Raw genomic sequence first — 22,320 nt, 5'->3', positions numbered from 1 at the left:
CCAGGATGACCTATTCGATCATGTCATAACACAAATTTATTTAGATAAGTAAACTTTTGGTTTACAATCATATGTGCTTCAATTGCACTATTTTGTGCATAATATAGGTCATATGACAAAGTTGGTAATTTTTCCAAAATATATTTCTGGCCTGAGACACTCTTGGTTATACCAAGATATTCAGTATTCATTTCATTTAGTGTCTCAACATGATATCCATTTCTGCGGATAACTTTAAAACTTAACAAGTTTCTTGGGAACTTAGAATAGAATAGTGCATCGTCTATAACAATCTTTGTCCCCTTAGGCAGAAATATAGTAGCTCTCCCGGAGCCTTCAATCATTTTTGAATTATCAGAAATTGTAGAAACATTTGCTTTTTTTCTAAGCAAGTTGGAAAATATTTCTCGTCTTTAAAAATAGCATGAGTTGTTCCACTATCAATTACACAAATATCATCGTGATTGATCATTGATCCAAATAAAATTTGAGGCATATCCATATTTTTCTTCAAAAGGAAATAAAGTAAATATTATAATTAATACATGGCTCATTATACAGATTTTATTTATTTACATGGACTAGCACGCTGGATTTACAGGTTGTACTTTTCTCGTTAGTCCATAAGGATCGGACACCCATATTCCGGGATCCAACCCCGAAACTTAGAACGGCCGGCCTATTTGGACGATAAAACGGGGAGAGGGGGAGTCGTGCCCATTCTCTATCCGGACACGAGCAAAAATATCATTTAGTACACACAAATCAAAAATAAATTATTTAAATATTATTAGGCTTATCAATATTCATATTGTCTTCTGAAAAATTAAAGAAATTTAAGAAGATTTAAGAAGGAGAAAATATGAAAAAGAGAAAAAAAAAGATTAAGCCGTGTATATTTATGTATTTGTGCATCCGTATGTTTTTTCGTTTTTGTTGCCAAAGTTGGCACTATATAGATAAAAAAAAAAAAAAGGCAAATTGACAAGAAAAGGTGGACAATTTGCCCAAGTGGACATCCACTTGCGTAATATGGTATACATTATTATTGAGGAGACATTTTCATTTAATAAATAAAATAGAAAAAAATTGAAAGCTATGACAGAAAGAATAATTGCTTGACATTATGGACGAGAAGTTGTAAGTTATTTCTAACATTTAATCTCTACCAAACATTTTACATTTTACTCTTTTTCTTATTCTTTGTTCTTATATACTTCTTCCGTTTGATTTTTATTTGTTTACTTTGAATTTTACATTTTTTAAGAAATAATAATTAATTTATGTATTAAAAAATAGTAATTTTTAAAATATATTCAAAATGACAAATAAAAATTAAAATTTATTTTTAAAATACTATGAATTTTGGGTCTACATCAATTCTAAAACCACATAAAGTGACTTTCTCATCCGTATTTAGCCATGTTGGAACTAAACACAATTTGTAATAATCTCAAATTGTAACCTAAAAAAGAACTTCATGTAGAAGTGTATTTCTAAATCAAAGAGAGGTCCACAATAGTAATTCAGTTCTGTTTCAATTCTTCTTTTGCCACAAACATTTTTCCACCTTTTTTAAGTTGACTCTTTCAAAACAATGTAGTGATATTTTAGGAAGATGAATATTCTATGGCAACTATATAATAGCCCCTTAATTATTAACCATAAAAGAGAAAGTAGTGTGGATGTCAGAAGTAGAGCCAATATTTTAAGTTTATAAGTTATGAATTACAAATGTTTTTTACTTGTTAGATTCTCGATATATTATTTATACATATTAAATGAACTTTTTGAGCTTAAGTTACTGAATTTTGTCGAATATGTAACCACAATACTGCCTTGGTCATTTGTGATAATAAAGATGGACATTTCTTCATATAACAGATCTCCTGGCCCTTCTCTTGGATACGATTACAAATAATTGGTCTTCCATATCACCTCAAATTCCAACATGAGAGGGAAAAAAAATGACAATCAGAATGGACGTTTTGACAAGAAAAACATGATCAAGTCTGCTATTAGAAAGTATTTTATAAGGTAAGGGTATGATTTATGAACATAATACCCTATCTGATTGGCCCTTTCTCCGGACTCATCTATAACGGGCAACAGCTTAGTACACCAGACTTGTTTCATCACGGTTATTTCTATGTCTTGCTCAATTATATTTACTACTTATTGTAATGATCTAGAAGTGCTCATCATCTTTGTTATGTGGGTATTATTAGGTAAAACCCTATAAAATTCATAGCACTTGCACCATTTAAGAGTATCATTACACTTGATTAAACTTTTTCTCGTCAAGTATAAATGTAGGACTTGGATATTCCACACCCAATACTTGAAACATCAAACAACAACCATCTTGTAGAAGGAAAATTAAGGAGAGGTTTGAACAAGATGGAGAAGCAAGGCGCGTGCACTACTAACTCATCTGTGTTTTTGCCTTATGGAGCTGAATGATGAGTTAGTTCTTCATGTGCCCTTCTTCCCCATCATGATCACTCTGCATTATCATTATTATTATCAGTAAAATCGACTGCCAAGCAATTTCTTGCTGCTGAACTTTCTACACAATGACAGACAAGTGACATCTCAATATTGGAGTCGTGTCAACTTTGAAACCACAAGTTCAAATATTACCTTGGTACGAGCTAAAAAAAATTCTTACTTAAATTTCATGCTCAATCAAATATAGTCATAGAGAATGAGATAGCTGTAGAGGCAGTATATCTTTTCTTATTTAAGTAGATGAAGAAGTTGTGCTATACTATAGTATATATACTACTATGATTATTTTTTTCCTTGATCAAATATCACAAGAAGACATAGCTTTACAGCTAAATGATTTTCTTTTTAAGGTCACGAGTTAGATTATTACTTTTGTTACGTGTCAAAAAAAAACAACTTAAATATAGCTTTAAAAAAAATGTGCCCATTACATTAGAACTCTACTATGTCAGCTGAGAAAATCTGACAGACTTTAGTATATCAGCAATGATCTTCATTCTTAAATGGATGCAAAATGGCATCCTTATTACTTCATCTCATGTTTCAGCTCACTTAGGAATATAACATGGCTAAAGGCATAGTTATTCAGTCATTTTGAACCTTAAAGGCCAGGTTAGGTTTCTGAAGCTCTGAGAAGTTGAAGAAGTAGGCTCACTTGCAAAGAACAGGGATGGCTACTTGGCAACATGTGCTTGTGGAATGAAGAGTTCTCTGAGTGGATTAGTCAAGGTGTGCGTAAGTTAGCCTGACCAATATTTCCAAAAATCAAATAAACATTAAAATGTGTGATTTCACTGGGTATGTTGTTGAAAATAAAGAACATTGAAAAATTAAAACCTCATTTTCACATGTATTGCTCATAAAAAACTTATCCTGTGATGCATTGGGAAATCCCAGTGATATGTAGTCCAACTCACTGGGGAAAGAAACTAGCTACAAATGTCATCTCATAAGAGGATATCCAGACAGTTTCAAACTCCAAAATCATTTTAACACTGCAACAATAAGCTTAATAATGACATTGCTAGACATAGTTTCATTAATCTAACTTGATTCTTCTGTAGGAAACAAGGTCCATTGTCTCCAGTCTTCTATATTAGTTATCAACATCACTTTCGAGGAGAATGACATACAAATCCTTCCACTTATTCTGTTCAACCATACCTCCTATAAACATAGCAAATTCAACTTCATAAAGAAAATCAACTCATTCCTCAAACTTCCGTCCCAGACCTCAAGAGCAAGTATGAGGTGAAAAGCACTACGCACAGAATTAAGCAGTGGGAGCCTCAAATTTCACAATTCCTCCCAATACAATCAAATGAAAATTAATTGAAAAATACCACCTCCAAAAACCTATAATCATAGCAAGCTGGTCTAGACACTATTGTTATCAATTCCGGAAAAAACAATAAAATTATAGTTTTCCAACACCACTCACCCATTTGGTCAGAGAAGACATTGGAAAGAACTAACAAAAGAATTAAGATATGGTTAAATAAAACATTAAGGATAACACTGTTTCAGAATCAAAAGGCAGCAAGGTAGAGGGAGCAGCATAAAATACGAACGATTAACCACTGAACAAAGATTTACACTCCAGTTCAACTTGAAAGCTAAACTTGAATGCTACACACATATCAGTTATAACATCAAAAACTGTACCACTGTTTCCAAGATTTCTCAATGGCTTCTGGAATAATTGTTAATCATGAGAAAAGTTCTGCATATTTTCGAGGCATGAGTATGGTTACTCATGAAAGGATACTATATATGTTGGGGTTCTCTAAAGGGAGTCCTCAAATCAGGTACCCAGGGGTCCCTCTTAGTATTAAGAGGATGTCAATCATTCAGTGCCAGCCTCATCTAGATAAGCTAATTGGTAGAATTGGATCTTGGACAAACAGATTCTCTCTTATGCAAACGATACAAGGAACCCTGAAAAGACTAACTTTAAAAAGTTGTCAGCCAACAGTGACTTCATTTCAGCAATTAGCATAAGTTAATCAGAACTCCAGATTTGTATCACACTTTATGGCCAGTTGACAAAATTCTTCCTTCATGAATGAAGATCACAATACATGCTGGCCTAACAAATACATAAACAAGAAATGGATAACAAAGCACTGAACTTTGCAACAAACGGTGTGCTACTCTACAGTATGAATTTAATCGTGTTAATTTCCTTCACCTCTAGCTCACATTCTTCATCAATGGAATCGTGTTGCATTGAGGAATTTCTCGAGGGCAAGACCATTTTCATCACTGGTGCAACGGGCTACCTAGCAAAGAGTACTTTCCCTGTCTCTCCTTTAGGTTGCACTAATAGTGCTTTGTGAATAATATTAGTATTGCTACTGCTTCTATTGTAAATTCTTGTAGTTCTCTCCAAGAAGATACTCAGAGTCCAACCAAATGTGAAGAAGCTCTACTTGCTAATGAGAGCTCCAGATTCAAATTCAGCTAAACAACGCTTCAACAACCAGGTATATACTACCAAACTCCCCCTGCTCCAGCACATTAGACTACCCGTCCGTAGTCATGCATTACCAAATGAGAATTCAAGATTATCAGAGTTCACTGCTCAATATGTTGTTTAAGTGCAGATTATAAAAACTGATCTGTTAGGAGTTCTGAGGGAGAAGTTGGGCACCAACCTACATGGATTTCTAGAAGACAAGGTTTTCCCAGTTGCAGGGGATATAGCTTGTGATAGTTTGGGGATAAATTCTGAGCTGAAAGATGAGATGTGCAGAGAAATAGACATAATTGTAAACTCAGCTGCAACAACTAGATTTGATGAAAGGTAGATATAGAATGAAATTCTTTCCTTAATTAGAACGAAAAGGTTCATTCCATATTTTTGCTGATATGATACTGCAATAGGGACCAATGTATCATGTTCTCAAATTTGCCAAGCAGTATTCAAAACTTATGATGCTTCTCCATGTAAGCACAAGTCAGCTCCATCATATATATACGTGCTTAACCAAATTTCATTATCATGTGACTTCTTTGACGCTATTAACTTTAGCGTAAGGACTGGTTATTTTCAGCCTATGTTTGTGGGGAAAAGGAAGGATTGATACTAGAGAAGCCATTCAGCTACGGTGAGACGCTTAATGGAAGTTCTCATTTAGACATAGACGTGGAAAAAAAGTTGGTAGAGGAGGCACTAAAGGACCTCCAAGATAGGAATGCCAGAGAAAAAGAAGTTACATTAGCCATGAGAGCTCTAGGTATTGAGAGGTAAAACGATTCATAAAATCAATCTACCTCATCAGTCATCAATCAATATATCCCTATTCTTTTATAGGGTTCATTCAAGACAAGTATGCATATATGATTCTTCAGGGCAAGGCTACATGGATGGCCAAACACATACTCATTCACAAAATCAATGAGAGAGATGCTTTTGGTACACCTCAAGGAGGATTTCCAACTCATAATTCTACCGCCAACAATTATATTGAGCACCTACAAGGAGCCATTCCCTGGATGGATTGAAGGAATGAGGTACGTAATAATTATAGTACCATTTATGCACACAAGGAAATTAAAGAAGAGTAATTCTTCTTAGTAAACCAATATAATCTGCTTCTTCCTTCCCACAGAACCATGGACACGTTCATTGTTAGCTATGGTAAAGGAAAACAGGAAGTTGCAATACCTAGACCGAGGTATTGATGGTGATTTTCTAATCTTGCAGAACAGAATGTGATACAATGAGATAGAATGCAATAGAAACAAAGACAGGGAACGGGGGATTCCTTTGTCCAAAATAAGAAGTGGTGGGTCAATTTTCATAAATTTAATCATAAATGTGAAATACTTATACAAATAAAACTGTAGGAGAGATAAAAAAGATGCAGGGTCGTTTGTCTGCTTGGCTAGTCAAGCATGGGCTAATTCATAGATCTTTGGGCTTTGATTACCAAGGAATAGATTGCTCAACCGTACTTTGGCTATCTTACGTGGACCGGTTTTTTAGCAAGGTACAGAATGTATCGTCAAATATTCAATATGATTCCACAAATGGGTGGCAGAGAAACCATAACAGATGTGGTATGTGAGTCAGTCATATGTATATATAGTGTATGCCTTATGCCAGCTGGTATAAATCAGTTCATCTACATACATTTTGAGTTTCTAAGTATTTACTAATTCCTTAATGCCATTTTGTCTAGATTCCAGCCGATATGGTTGTGAACTCAATCATTGCGGCTATGGCAGTCCATCGAAATCCATCTTCCCGGTACAGATGTTTACCATATTAGCTCATCTAGGAGGAAACAAATCAAAATTGATGATTTTATAAGAATTGGCGTTGATTATTTCAAGAAGAATCCATGGATTGACAAAAGAGGAAAGCCAGTAAAAGTGAAGAAATTTCACTTACTGGATAGTATGGATAGCCTTCACAACTACATAGCAATCCACTGCATGCCATCATTAAAGGTTAGCTTTGCATAGTAAAAGAGAGAAAGATCTCGATAGGCAGGAGCGATGTATAGTAAAAGAATACAGAGGTGTTTATGAAAGTTGTCTTCAACATTGATGGCCTACCACTAGCTAAGTTTATAGTTTTAACATGTTTCAGATATTAGAGTGGGCAAACTTGATACTTTGGCAACATTTGCAAGCCCAGCAAAAAAACTTAGAAAGAAGGATCAATCACGTCATTCAAGTAGCTGAACTGTACAAACCTTACACGTTCTTTAAAGGAATGTGAGTTTATAATTCGATTTCCCTTCCTTTCTTCCTCTTAATTCTATGTTCATATTGATTTAGACAACCTTGATGTTTGAACGAACATCTGTATACTTGTTCATGTTTGATATTCTAACACCATTCATGCTTGATTTTTAGCAGTTTCGATGGTACGAATGCTGAAATGTTGTGAATGGCAACGAGAGAAAGTAATGGAGATGATACATTTAATTTTGATCCAACAACCAATCAATGGGAAAAATACTAAAAGGAAACTCACATTCCGGGATTAGTGAAGTACATTTTCTAAGAAAGTAGAATTATGCGAATAAAGGAGGTTCTCTCAACTTCCAAATAAAATGATGTGTTGCTGCTTGAATTCCATTATGTTGTTTTTAAATCAGTTAAAGAAACTATTATATGTAAGTAATACTGAAGCAATACTTTTATATATGTTACTTCCTTTATCAGAACAATATATAGCTAATTAGAAAACAACTAAAGAAAATTTGTTCCAATACTTATTTATGCATTTATAATCCAACACAGTAGTTCAAATTGAAGAAATGGATAATTAGTGGATAGATGTGTTAAGATGGATGAACCTTGTTGGAGTGAGAAGAAATGGCTTTAATAGCAGCTTTCATTGAAGCACCAGCAGAGTTAACAGCACTTTCAATATACTTTTTTGCAGCACTTGTAGCCACTTTCTCCATAAGTTTCCCCATATTTCTAGCTCTTTCAGCAACACCTACGAGGCTATCATACTCAGATTTAGCCATCTGATTCATTTCCTCTTCGAATCGGCAGAATTCATCCATGGCATCTTCCATTGCAGTGTTAAGATGATCCTCTGCTTCTTTCATGTAATTCTCAGCTTCTTCAATTTGTTTTTCTTAATCTAATTCCATGGCTGCCCAAACCTTGTAAGCCTCCACTTCGAAGAGCTTCATCAGATCATCTTCTATAGCATAAGGATCTAGACTCATCAACGACGGTATCTGTGACGCTTGAAGTTAAAGTACAAATGCAGAATCCCTCGGTCGAATATGCACTTGAACCCCTTTTTATGGGAGTACTCCCATTCTCTGTTAACAATTCGGAAAGCTATATCCTCATAAGGAGGGCCAGCATGGAATTTTATGATGCAAGTATCAGCACTATCTCCATCTTTCTCTATGACATAAGTTGGAGCTCTTGCTTTGTCAACAAGATCAGGATAGAAGATATTGAATTTGTATCCCTGCACAATCTTTGGAGGTGGGTTGTCATGATCATAATGAGTTTGATTATACTTGTTCCATTCATAACCAGTATGAACACGGTTGAAATACTTAGGCTTCCTTGGCCTATACTTGTCGTGCCACCAGTACACCTGTGAATCAAGATTAATTTCGTCATTTGAGCCAAATACTACATCCCCTTCATCCATTGCTCCCATAGTTTTAAAAGCCTTCTTCTCAAAATTGTCTTCCGCAGGAGTTGGTGGCAAAACCTTATCTTGGGCACGTCTCTCTTCCAAAACAGCCATACGTTTCCTCTCGAGTATTGCCCTGTCCTCTTCAGGATCAACTGCTTCTTCTTTATCATCCCCATGCATTAACACAGGCGAATAAGACCCAGCATCTTCATCGTCTCCTTCTTCCTCCTCCTCCACCTCCTCTTTCTCCTTAACCACCTCATTCAAGTCTGGAGACATGGCTCGAACATCATTTTGCTCATGATCGGTGTCCTCCTCATTAGTCCTCAATGTCTCTTCCACCTCTACATCATGGCTCTCCAATGGTTTCTCAAGATGTTCAAGATGTTCGCGCAGCATTTTCGCATGAATTTCCCTCAAACAAGCCTTAGCCTTGTAAATCTGAAGCCGTTTAAGAACAGCTTCCCAATATTCTACTACTTTAGCAGTACCAGATCGCATTTGTGATTCAATTTGTGACTGCAATGCTTCTAATTCACCATACCCTTTACCTTGTAACAGAGACTTCACATCTGTTTCAATGCTGGAATGCAAACCCCTCTCTTCTGCAAGCAATTCAGGTGGTAACTCCTCTCCGCGTACTCGTGCTTTGTCCATTGCCTCCCTTTTCCTAGCTTCAGCCAATTCCCAGTTACAAACCACCAAAAGGGCTTCCCAATACTGTATATGCAGTGGCGTTTCCCTATCCAAATCAATATGCAATTTTATATCCTCTTGAAGTTCTTCCATCTCTTTTATAGCCAAACCCTTGAACACCACATAAGGCTCATCTATTTCCACATCGAAATCTCCAGAAGGTTCTAATTGCTTGATAAGAACATCAATAGGCTTAACACGACCTTGACGAAGACGAATTTCGGTTCGTACTTTGCTCTGATCGAAATGAAACTCTTCTTCCTTCTTCTCCCAATCTTGGAACTCGGCCCGGGCCCTTTCTCTAGCTAGCATCTGTAATTCTTCTTCTCGTTGAGCTTTTTCAATTGCTCTTTCTTCTCTCCTTTTCTTTACCTTTTCAATTTCAGCCATTCTTTCTCCCTGCCTTTGCTTCTCTGCCTTCATCGAGAAGGTATCGAGCGGTACACCTCGAGTAACATCTCGTTCAATTTTTTTCCGCCAGACGAAATTTTCGTTCAGATTCGAATCTCCAAATGGATTTGAATCGTTTGAGTAACCAGAAACATTCTGCGTTTTCAGCTTCTTCGCTACTTTCGCTGCCTTCTTCTGTGCTTTCTTAGTCATATATAAAGCAATTTCTTCTTCAGTAATTTTCTTCTTTTTCTTCTTTCGCTCGTCGTCGCTACTCTCTTCGTTGGGATAATCATGATTTCTCGATCTGCTTCTATGACCTCGACTTTTGCTTTTGCTTTTGCTTCTGCTTGAATGGCGGCTGCTACTCGGCGGAGAACAGTCTGATTCGGACTCTATGTGAGAAATTGAATCGGAGTCTGATGCAGTGTCGTCGGAAGATTGGCGGCGGCGTCTGCCGGACTTGGACGCCGTCTTTCCTTTATTGCTACGGTTGCCGGAGGAATCCATATGCGGCGGCAGTATTAGCAGAGAAATAGAGATCGAAAGATTTCACAGTCGAATCGGGCTAGGTTTTGGGGATTTTTGCTTTTCTTCTTTTTAAAATCTCTCTACATAATATTAAAAGTAGGAAGGTCTTTAAATAGAAAAGATTTTTTTATTATGGTTAAAAATTTTATAAATCTTTTTCCAACTAAAATAAATTTGATAAAAAATATAGAAAAAGTGTCAAATATACTCTCTACTATTGAAAATAGTTTAAATATACTCCTCGTTAAACTTTTGAGCTAAATATACATCTCATGTTATACTTTCGATTTAAATATACCCCTCTCATTATACTTTGGTACAAGTTCACCCTTAATTTTAACGAAATAATACTTGAAAAATTCAAAATTAAATAATATATTCTCAATTTTAAATATCTGATATTTTTAAGAATAAATAAAATTTTCAAGTATTAATTTGAGTTTTTTTTCTTAGAAATGACAATACAATATTAATACGTGAACTTTCTAAGTATTAATTTTATTCTTTTTTCTTACAAAATGATAAAACAGAAAATACTGCAAAATTGTAAGGAAAAAAAGACTCAAATTAGCATTTAAAAATTTCATGTATTATTACTTGAAATTATGCAATGCATTCTGTATTGTCATTTTCAAAAAAAAACTCAAATTAGTACTTGAAAATTTTATTTATTCCTACAAAAATTATATATTTAAAATTTGTTTGAATTATTTAATTTTGAGTTTTTCAAGTGTTATTCCGTTAAAATTAAGAGTAAATTTGTACTAAAGTATAATGAGATGGGTATATTTGAATCGAAAGTATATCATGAGGGGTACATTTAGCCCAGAAGTATAACGAGAGGTATATTTAAACTATTTTCAATAATACAGGAATATATTTGACCCTTTTCCGTAAAAACTAATAGCCAAAATAGGTTAAAACCAAAAATCAACCATACAATAGACAATTATCATTTACTATTTAGAATTTTAAAATCAACTAAATTATGTGTATTAAATTTTTCCTTTTTAAATTATGTAATATAATAAAATTATACTAAAAATGGGTACAAAGAAAATATTGAAATAGGAAACCTTCGGCACTTAAAAATCCTCTAAGGTTTAGGTCTTTATTCTTTGTTATATATTACAATATTATTTTTACAATATAACTTCACCCTACTCTATTATCCCCCACAAAAAAAACTAATATTGCAAATTTCGTTATTTGTTTTTCCATAAAACTTTGAATTTTTTATTTTTATCTAATTTTATTTATTTATTTTATTTTATTTTACAAAGCCGAGGGTCTTTCGGAAACAGACATCCTACTTTGGTAGGAGTCAGGTCTGCGTACACTTTACCCTCTCCAGACCCCACGTTGTGGAATTTCACTGGGTCATTGTTGTTGTAGTGAATTACCAATTAATGATTTCTTAATTTTAACTAAAGATTTCCTTATATTATAAGTGTATTTTACCCTATTGAATGTTTTATATTATTTGAAGGTTTCCCGTTAATTGTATAAATTCACCAACCCTTTTAGAGATGCATTCCCTTAACCCAAGGTTTTTTCGTTCTTATTTGTAGTTTCACTTTGAAGAATATAATTCTCAAATAAAATAACAATGTCCGCCTTTATATGATCTTCTTGCTTGTTTCATTCTTTGGTATATATATATTTATGAACTCTCTCTTTTTTTTGTTTTCTTTTTTCCTTTCGCAGAAAATCACATTGTATATATGAAGTAAAGGAAAATATATATATATATATATATATATATAATAGACGATGACTTGTATTAGCTATTACTATTTGTTGTTTAATTTATTATATTTTGATTTTCACACTATTTTTGTTGTTGTTGTTGTTGTTATCATGTATGATTTTTCTTATTAGTTGTTATGTTTGCAATCTCTCTTGGATTCTAATAGGACTTTCTTTTGGTTATTTTTTGTCAATCTTTAAGTTTGTTGGAAAAACAACCTATGTACCTCACAAATATATAAGGTAAAGTATGTGTACATCTTATCCTCACTAAATTCTATGGGTGGAATTACATTGAGTATTTTATTGTTGTACTTATTGCATTTAAAAGAGGAATTACCTATTAGAAAATTTTGTTACAAAAGAGATGATCAAATTATATGTATAGTACAGTTAGAGATTAAATAGGTGAAGCTTGCTCGTCTTTTTGGCCAAGAATCACATTTTTTTTATAAATTTATAAAAAAAGTATTTTATATCTTATATATTGCTTTTATTTTATTTTTACATATATGAGATTTGATTACTTTTTTTGCAGGTGCTTTTTTTTGTTGAATGAAAAAATTTCATCTTCTTCATGATATTCATCTTTTGATCAACGGATAGAACTTCAATCTAGCAATTTAGTGAAAAAAATCTAAATAGTCCTCCACAAAATTATTGGCGAAAAGGTATAATTGTTTTTATTTTTCTCTTTTTTTTACTTACATGTAAGTAAAAATTTTATTGCATGAATTTTATTGTTAAAACTCGACAAGAATTTCAAATAATGCAAATTTTAGTATATTCTGTCAATAAAAATGCTGAACAAATAGCAGACACAAAGATAAATCGTATAAGACGAAAAAATTTAATTTAAAAAGTGGGGAAAAAATTAACAAAGAAGAAAAGCTGCAATAGAAAAAATACTCGATCATGTAGGAAAAAAGAAGTCAAATCATTGTGCAAATAGACTTTTTCATCAAACTTTCCTAATGATTCTATTTTCACCTCAATTTTGGTTAGTGATTTGTAGGATAGGACGCTTAATTCTCCACTTCAACAAAATGTTATTGAAAATGAAAAAAAATGCTCGAAATATAACCGAGACAATATAGAAAAAGGCTCTTCAAATAGTCATCATGATAAATATACTGCAAGAGAAAAATAATAATTTATATTTATGTATAATAACAAAATTAGGAATGAGTGATATGACACCTCTCTTTGGCCAAGAACTACAATTTATTTTTAATAATTTTTGGAGGCTTTTCTCTATTTTTCCTTATTTATGTGCTATATTAAAAATATTTTAAAAAATCACTCATTTAACTTTCTAAATTATGTTAAATATGCAAATTTAAGAAGCTAAAAGGTCATTTTTAATTTTCTTTAATGTAAAAGTTAATGGTCTTTATTTTCATCACTCCTATTATTTTTTATTATTATAACACCCAAAATAGTTAATAGTTATATTCATGACATTATTTGATATTCTATATTATAGTCCTATAAATTGAGATATTGTAAAACTTTGTTAAATGAGCACATAAGCATTTTAAGTTGTCATATTTTTCATGCTTATTATGTTGATAATCTGGTTCGATTTGAAGAATAAGACGAAGGCTATTAAATATTGATTGTGGCCTGTGAAAGTGAATGTCAAAAAGAGCTCAGAAAATTGTGCGTTGATTTCATATATTTTTAAAATATTTTAATGATTAAGATTGTAAGAATGATGTTACATTATTTATTTATTTTTGTAGTTCTCTCATGATTTCTCTTTATTTTGTATTTTATATAAAGTTTTGATTGTCGTAAATTTATAAAATTTTTGGATTCAAAATAATGATTTATGATTTTGTAGGACATAATTATCTTATTTTTGGCCTTCTACTTTCTTAAAATGTCTAAATATAATTTCTTTTCCATTAATTTTCAATTACAAATCTGTCATTATAAGTTTTAAATAAGACTAAAATCTACACAATAATGCTTGAGTTTCTTGAGTTTTCATCTTTATTATAATCTTTGGCTAAGAAATCATTTTATTTTCTTCTTCATCATCTTCTTCTTTTTTGACAATTTCTCTAATTTTTTTATTTTTATTGTAGAATAATAAATATGTCAATTAACCGTTCATTCATATTCTTTAATACATAATTTAATGGTCTTTATTTTCATTACTCCCATGATTTTTTATTATTATAACTCCTAAAATAATAAATAGGCATTGTAAAACTTCATAGAAATGCTCACATTATCCTTTTAAGTTGTTATGTTTTCGATACTTATTTTATTCATTCTTTAGTTTGACTTAAAAAATAATATGAAGGCTATTGAATGTTAATCGACTTGTAGGAATGGTGTCTATAAAAGTTTGAAAGATTGTCCGTTGATTTTGTATTTTTTTTCTTTCTATTTTTTAATGATTAAGATTGTAAGAATGATGTTGCACTATTTATTTATTTTTCATAGTTCTCTCTATGATTTCTCTTTATTTTATATATAAAAAAATTATTGTCGGAAGTTTAGCTTTTCTTTTGGTTCAAAATAACAACTTATGACTTTGTTGGAAGTCAACTAATTACTAACCAAACGTATTTCTCTATGAAATCAATTATACATTTGGATAAATATATATTGGTATCTTATCGTCTTTCATAACCGCACGAAGCGAGGACAAATTTACCAGTATATTATACCAACAAAATATTTTAAAATTTTTATATGACAATTGGTGGTGGTGATGATCTTTTTTTTTAACGGACCTTACACAAGGATCTCACCCCTAGTGGTGGTCAGGGGTTGAGACGAACACCCCCAATCCTTAACATAATATAATAGAACAAAGTTACAAAGAGGGGGCTTAAACCTTACCTCCGAAACTATGATGGTTCATAAGTCGATTAGTCAATATCCTTCGACTTATCCCCATTTACAAGATGAAGCAAATTTAGACTATGCATCTAAGAGAGTATTCCTCTCATTACAATAATTCTAAGAAAGCTTTAAATAAGGGAGACTCTCCCCTTACATAAATATAAGGAAAAAGTCTACCATTCTAGATAATGAAAGATAAAATAGACAATGGAACAACACTACATGAAGACCACATTTATGTAAATTTGATTGATGTAGTTGAGGATCTTGTTGATGAACCCCCAAGCAAGGCTCCAAAAAGAAGACCTCTTCATCTATGTGATAGATACAAGGGGCTCCAATGGATATAATCAACTCGACTGTAAGTTGTTGGATGCTGAAGAATTCCAAGTATGATACTACAACTCTGTAGTGTACCTGCACAAGAGTAGAAACTAGAATACCAAGGCCCCTAGGTACTAAGCACCTAAAAGAGAGGACTCTTCTTGATACAGATATCTAGGGATCTTTAAATGAAGGAAACTCTCCCCTTACAATGCAATAATAATAAGAAAGCCTTAACCTATGACCTATTCAAGGAAGCTTTAACTTAACATAAGAAATAACTAAATTGAATAGGGAAGAGCAGCCACCATTAGACATGGTGACTTCTGTATGAGATAACCAAATACAAAAATTTTAAGGAGGATGTTTAATCCTTTTCAGTCTCCTTGTTCTGAACCTAACCATGTCTATCTTCTCCAGTTTGTAGTACTCTTTGATTTTTTGTGGAAGTTGCTGATTGCTGAAGTAGTGTTGAGTGTGCTCCATCAGGTGACTTTGTTTGGAGAGTGTATCTGCAGTGAAGTTAGCTTTCCTGAATGTGTGTCTACAATAAAATGACTCCAGCAACTTGACCAATCTCTGCAGTTCTTTGATGTATTTTTGAATGCTCCATGGAGGTTTTATCTCATGTTTGAGCCATTTGACTAGCAGCTCTGAGTCAACTTCTTGGATCACCCTGCTGTAGCCATGTTGCAGACACCAATTAATGCCAAAGAATGCCGCCTGAATCTCAACTTGATTGTTGGAGCCATTGCTTAAAGGAGTGGCAAATGCAAAACTCAAAGCACCTCTATGATCTCTAAGAATTCCTCCTTCTCCTATCCTTCCAGGATTATCTATAGCACTTTCATCTGTATTAAGCTTAACAATGGAGGGATGAGGTCTGATCCATTGTACTTTAGTTACCCTTATCTCATGCTTGCACTTTTCAATCATAGTAACCAATTCTTTCCAATTCCTAGGCTAGTCAACATAAGGATACATAGTAAAAATCATCATATATAAGTCTTTGATAGTTGAGAAGATCACTCTAGTAGTACTGGACTTCTTTTCCCCATATTTGCTAGCACATATATTCTTCCAAACATTCCAACATATAAAAATGGGAGTAGCTTGAAGGATAAGTTGGTGAGCAGAGTTGTTAGTTTTAATAGTCCACCATTTCATAAGGATGCTTCTAAGGGGCTATCAATATGGAGTGTTACATCTCGCACCTTTGCGCATTCGGAAAGAGGAAAAAATATTTTTGGCTTGCAAAGAATGAGGTTGTGAATTATTTTATTTATTTCAATTAGTACCGGTGTGATGTTCATGAAAAAAAAATGGTGTGAAAATACGGAGGAAGACCGAGGGCAAAAAAAAATTTAGAAATTTTGGAAACTAATTTTGTGAATTACTAGTAAGACTTATAGTTGGGCTCAAAATAATAATAATAAGGAATAAGAGAAATTAGAGCCCAATACATGATATGGCCCAAGCCTTGAAAATTTATTTCATTAATTATATTGGCCCATCATCTATTTAGTATATGTGTCTCTAGAAGTTTCAAGACTTCCAAAGAGAGCTAAGTCATCTTCCAAGAGAAGAAGAGACCGATACTAGAGGAAGAAAAGGGAAAAAATTCCAAGTTTTTCAACTTTGATCCAAAAATCTTGTCTTCTTGAATTCTTGTCAAGTTTGAGGCCCTCTTCAACGTGGTATAATAAATTGAGCGAGAAAATTTCATTTGTGGCAAGTCGAAAATTGAAGAAAAGGTAAGAATTCTATCTTTTAATGTTATGGAAGAAGTCTATGTGTTGTAGCTAGTGGAATTAAGTGGAAATCATGTAATTATGATGTATGTGGGTGTGTGACCATGTGGGTGTGCAAGTGGGTGTGTGTGGTCATGTGGTGTGATGGTTGGGAGAAGAGAAATTGAACTTTATTTAGCTTGTTAGTGGTGTCGTTATGGCGATTATGGTGTAACTAAAAGTTTAATAATTCGAGATGGCATTGAAATTGGTTATAAGTTGTTATAGAGAATTATGTGATTTTAGTATAGTTTTTGTGTAATTATGGAAATAGAATTCTAGTATGTGGATTATTGTTATTCTTAATGAATTTGGAAGGAGACAATGCAATTTGGTAGTTTCGTTACATTCGTAGAAGTTTTGGGTGGATTATGGTTTTGGTGGAATTCTTACATATTGTATGGCATAATGTTAACTTCTTTCGAATTATGATTACGTGGTCTTGAGCTAGTAAATGAATATGAAATGTTGATATTAGTTTGAAGGTGAGGTGGAATAGAACTTGTGGCCTTATGTGACAAAAGAGAAGAAGAAGAAAGATTTTTAGTGTAAATTGTGCTTTGTAGTAATTGTTGATATTGTTGGTATGCTTGTGGGTGTTGTTGTTGATATTCTAGCCGAGTTAAATTCTCGGGGATGTTGAATTTATAGGGGAGGTGCTGCCCAAATTTTTGTAGGCAAGTAAAGGAAAAAAAATTGAACTCTTAAAGGCTTATAATTTACAATTGGTAATTGTGACCATTTGTAGATTTTGGAAGAAACGGGATTTGAATTTGAGTGAGCGTAAGAAGCGGATAAGGTATGTAAAGCTCCTATTTTTCTTGTTTTGGCATATCCTAAGTGTAGTAGGTTGTAATTTGAGTCTCGGAAAAAACTCTACTCATGAGAATCCAAGCTTAAATTTCCTAGAAATCCATTCGGTGAAATTGAATTAAAAATTCATGTATGTTGAAAGGAAACATGCAAATATCCGTAACTTCTACTTATATGACCGCATCATCCTACAACCTTGATAGATGACTCCGTAGGGCCAAATGTTTGAAATTTATGTACGCCACCTCGGCTTGGCCAAAGGTGGGCCCACTAGCTCCGAAATTCACCTAGTTGTCCTATCTAGTTTATTCTGACATAACATAAAGGGATAACTTTTGCCCATGAGTTTTCCTACAAGAACTAAGAATAAAATAATAATATCCTGATCGTCCCCTTATGTTCTAATACCCGTTTTGGGACTGTAAACATAATTTCAGAAATATTTGATATATATATGTGCTGCATTAGTTTCTCACTACTCCGCTCGTGCATATTACTATGATATCGTTCGCCGGAACCCGGGCCGGCTTTGTAATCGTGCGCCCTATAATATACTCGGCAGTATGATGTGTTACGGGTCCCGAGACCTCGCCATAGGGTCGGGTACCGTCTATGGTGACATGATGTGACATGGCATATGATATGTTCTGATGATATGGCATGCTGTGATGATACGATATATTTGGGGTTGGTACGGAGATTTGAAACCTTCTGGAGTATGATATGTTGTGGCACCAGCGTCAGGGTGGTGACCATGTTCTTATGCCTTATGCATGATTTTACTTGCATTATGTACATATGTTTTCAGTACAGATTTTGATGTTTTGGTTTGGTATGTGCTCCGTGTACCCTCCCTTTCAGTTACGATTTATATTCCTTACACGTGTGCTTTACATATTCAGTACATATTTCGTACTGACCCCCTTTCTTCGGGGGCTGCGTTACATGCCCGCAGGTATAAACGTTCTGGATCCATCGGCGTAGGCTGCATACCTTCTTCTACTATAGAGTGCTCTATTGACTCGGAGCCGCATTTTGGTATATGCCTTTCTGATGTACACACTCTTATGTATTTGAATATTTGGGTATGGCGGGGCCCTGTCCCGTTATATGTTTTCGTTATGCTTTGGTAGAGGCCTGTAGATATAGGTATGGGTCATGGGTCGTGTATGTTCGTTCGCGTATGATTTGTATCTTTATACGGCCCCTTTTGTTATAACGGCCAAAACGGCCCATATGTTTGTATATATGTACGTATCCGGTGACGCACCCTTCGTTGCCCCTTTTTGGTTTGATAAATTATTTTCTGCACACGCGGCTACTGAAATTAAGGATAGACTGCTATTCTGATTGAGACTAATATTAAATTGGAATTATTTTGTAATATGATAATTTAGTATGTAAGTTCGTTTGGGTGTCCTAATAGGGCACCAGTCGCGGCCCACGGGGCTGGATCGTGACATGAAGGATCCCCAACCAGCTGGAGAAGTATTTTCAGATGTGTTTAGTAAAGGTTCTAGATGCAAAAATATCATCAGTATTATCTAGGCCAGGTCTGTAGCAACAAGAGCAGGCTGAAGGTTCTCTTTCAAAAGTAGTAATTTTTTCATTTGTGGGAAGTTTGTACCTGAGAGTTCTCCATAGAAGAAAAAAAACCTTAAAAGGTATGTTGGTATGCCATGTAAGAGAATCAGTCATAGTTTTATTCTTCTTTCTTCTGACCTGCTCCCAAGCTAATTTGCAAGTAAAGTTTCCATGAGAGGTCAATTTCCAATAGGCCTGATCAGGGGCACTCTGTTGGCAGCTAATCTCAGTGTTCAGATCCTGTGCACCAAGTGATGAGGTGTATGGTGCCTCACCTTCTCTTCATTCCAAGATCCATGTACTAGGAACTCAGAGACTGTGTTGTTGTTTAGTCTAGGGAGGTGTTCACTGTGATTAGCTAAGGGTCCAACCCCTAACCAATCATCCCACCAAAAGCTGCAGTCACCAGAGTTGATGAACCACTGTATGTGAGGTTCTATGTCACTTCTATTTTTCATCATATGCTTCCAATTGAGAGATTATCCAGTGCTCCACTTTTTAATGACAGAATTTGCCCTTTGACAATATTGGCTTTGAGAAACTCACCCCATAAGGCCTCTTAGTCCTGAAAGTCCACCATTGTTTATATTAGAGAGAAAGGCATACATTCTCTAAATTTTTGACTCCAATACCACCTTCTTCATAGGGGTAGCTAAGTGTTTCCCAAGATTCCCAATGGTATTTCTTTTTCTTCTTGTCCCAACCCCAGAAGAAGTCTGCAATAAGGCATTTGATCTGTTTGAGAGTGGTTTTGGTAGGGGTAATTGCAGACAATAAGTGAATTGGAAGAGACTGTAGAACTGATTTGATAAGACTGATGACTAACTATGGTAATTGTGTGTTTCGATTTGGGATGGTATTGCTTGATAATAATGATTTTGGGGTAGTATCTTATGGTATAGTAGTTGACAGTAATGATTAACCATGATTGTTAGTAGTGTTGGTTGATAATTAGTAGTGAAACGATATTAATAACTAATGACAATGGTGAATGATAATAACAGTTAACGATATATAATATTGGCTAATGGTAGTAATTATCGATAGTGATTAGTGGACATAATAATAATTGATGGTGATAATTACAAATGATGAAGATAGATTTTGGTGATTGACGATAATAGTGGTTGTGGTTGGGCTGAGGATGATGGTTGTGGATGGTGGGTGGGGTGATTGACAGTGGTGATAATTGTGGCTGAATTAGTGGTTGTGAGTGGTGGGTGAAAGTAAATGGAATAACAGTGAATTGTCATCTCTGTAGAAATTTTTAAGTAGACATTTTAATGATATTAAGATTTTGTTATAGATCTTAATCATTCAGATATATTCAAACTCATTAAGTGGTTGTATAGTAAAAAAATAAATGCACTTATTAATGATTACAATCTCAATAATTAAGATTCCGGACCTTAAAAATAAACAGACCTAATGACTGGGATTTGAATGATTAAGATTAAGACCTTCAAGTGTGTATCTGCTTGTTCAACTTTATACAACCCAAAATTGAAGGGCATGACATATATTCAACCTAAAGCCAAGCTAAAAAGTACATTAATGTATTATGCCTTTTTATTATAAGTATGAAACATGGACAAATATCCGTTGCACTTTCTAAAGGACTATCAATGATGATAATAATTTTTTAATAATGATAATTCAATTAAAATGATAGAAACATTATTTGTAAAATATTGTCACTTGAGATACAAATACTAACGAAATTATTTATATTTGCATCTTCATAAGTTATGTAATAACATTTATTCCATCATTAATCTAAACAAATATTGTATTTATTTTAATCTTAGTTATTATTTTCAACAATTAATATTTATTACTTAACGTGATATACACGTGCAATGTACGTACACTAAATTAGTATATAAAAATACAATAACCGTAAATAAATATAGTATGAGCAACAAGTTGTTACTAACAACTATGCTCTATGGTTGAATAAATTTAGCTGAAAAAAGAAGAAGCAAATCATGCGATTTAGAGTTGATATATACTCGTTATAAAAATAACTTATGTATATTCTTATCGTTAAAAAAGTGGTTTACGTATACCTCTATCGTTATAAAAATGACTTACATATGCCCTTTTTCATCTAATGATAATGAAAACATTAACTTAAATATTATTTTTTTTAAAAAAAATCATGTAGGAATATGTATATATGATCCTTTTAACAAAGTAGGAATAATTTTTCTTACACATGATTTTTTAAAATTTCTTTGATACAACGTCTAATTTGAGTTTTAAATATGTCCCTTACAAATCTATTTGCTTATCATTATTTGACTTTCTTATTTTTGTTTAATTTTTTTTCTTTTCATATTATTTTAAAATTTAGTTAATGCGATAGAAATATTTATTGTAAATGTATAATATATGATATTAAAAGATAATAAAATAAAAATTTATATTAAAATATACATATTAAACAATATCAATAAAATAAATCTGAAGGAGAATGACGAAAAAAATATGTTTTTAAATTTGGCTTCAATTAACATCTATGTCCTCTGGTATAAGTAGATATATAAACTTGTATAACTTTGAATAAATAGACATACATGTGCTACATAGCATATAGGATGCATTGCTATATAAGATACATATATTTATTTATTTAATTTTATGTACATCCAAAATTGAAAGACATGATTATCAGTTAATGCCAAACTAAATATCATATTTATATAGGAAAAAGACATAGATTCCCTCCCTCCTCCCCCCTAAGTTATTCTGAAAAGTCGGTTGCACGCTTAAACTATCATGGTGGCCTATTACATGCTTTTACTACTTAAAAGTGAATTTATTTACCCCCTAAAACCGACGTGACAAAAAAATAAAAAATAAAGTAAAAACATAGCACATCAAATTAAAATTAAAGTAAAAAAAAATAAAACATCAAGATCACCCCACCCCCACGTC

General features: G+C 33.3%; 2 protein-coding genes, 1 long non-coding RNA gene and 1 pseudogene across 3 annotated transcripts; 2 read left to right on the top strand and 2 right to left on the bottom strand.

Annotated features, from left to right (window-relative positions):
* Positions 1 to 4,622: 4,622 nt before the first annotated feature.
* Positions 4,623 to 6,427, top strand: LOC129875550 (probable fatty acyl-CoA reductase 4). Its single transcript, XM_055950860.1, has 8 exons — positions 4,623 to 4,803; positions 4,894 to 4,997; positions 5,118 to 5,282; positions 5,398 to 5,460; positions 5,546 to 5,760; positions 5,866 to 6,027; positions 6,126 to 6,191; positions 6,364 to 6,427. The coding sequence occupies exons 1-8, from the start codon at positions 4,623 to 4,625 to the stop codon at positions 6,425 to 6,427; spliced, it is 1,020 nt and encodes a 339-aa protein (XP_055806835.1).
* Positions 6,428 to 7,811: 1,384 nt separating this feature from the next.
* Positions 7,812 to 8,210, bottom strand: LOC129875549 (uncharacterized; annotated as a pseudogene).
* LOC129876094 (splicing factor Cactin) lies at positions 8,185 to 10,348 on the bottom strand. Its single transcript, XM_055951407.1, has one exon. It carries the CDS (start codon positions 10,235 to 10,237, stop codon positions 8,210 to 8,212), a length of 2,028 nt encoding a protein of 675 aa, XP_055807382.1. The 5' UTR covers positions 10,238 to 10,348; the 3' UTR covers positions 8,185 to 8,209.
* Positions 10,349 to 16,703: 6,355 nt separating this feature from the next.
* LOC129876093 (uncharacterized) lies at positions 16,704 to 19,073 on the top strand. Its single transcript, XR_008763306.1, has 3 exons — positions 16,704 to 16,947; positions 17,732 to 17,782; positions 18,752 to 19,073. It is a non-coding gene; the product is annotated as an uncharacterized LOC129876093 (long non-coding RNA).
* Positions 19,074 to 22,320: the final 3,247 nt, after the last annotated feature.

Source organism: Solanum dulcamara, chromosome 12, assembly GCF_947179165.1.
Source record: "Solanum dulcamara chromosome 12, daSolDulc1.2, whole genome shotgun sequence".
Taxonomy (NCBI): Eukaryota; Viridiplantae; Streptophyta; class Magnoliopsida; order Solanales; family Solanaceae; genus Solanum; species Solanum dulcamara.
Note: the sequence above shows the minus strand (reverse complement) of the source record. Positions and strands in the feature narration are given on the sequence as shown.

Bases quoted from the DNA above. Each gene is read 5' to 3' on its own strand.
- LOC129876094 (XM_055951407.1), bottom strand. From the start codon at position 10,237: ATGGATTCCTCCGGCAACCGTAGCAATAAAGGAAAGACGGCGTCCAAG.
- LOC129875550 (XM_055950860.1), top strand. From the start codon at position 4,623: ATGGATAACAAAGCACTGAACTTTGCAACAAACGGTGTGCTACTCTAC. The intron at 4,998-5,117 runs GTATATACTACC...GTTTAAGTGCAG, and splicing joins AACAACGCTTCAACAACCAG to ATTATAAAAACTGATCTGTT. The intron at 5,283-5,397 runs GTAAACTCAGCT...ATACTGCAATAG, and splicing joins GCAGAGAAATAGACATAATT to GGACCAATGTATCATGTTCT.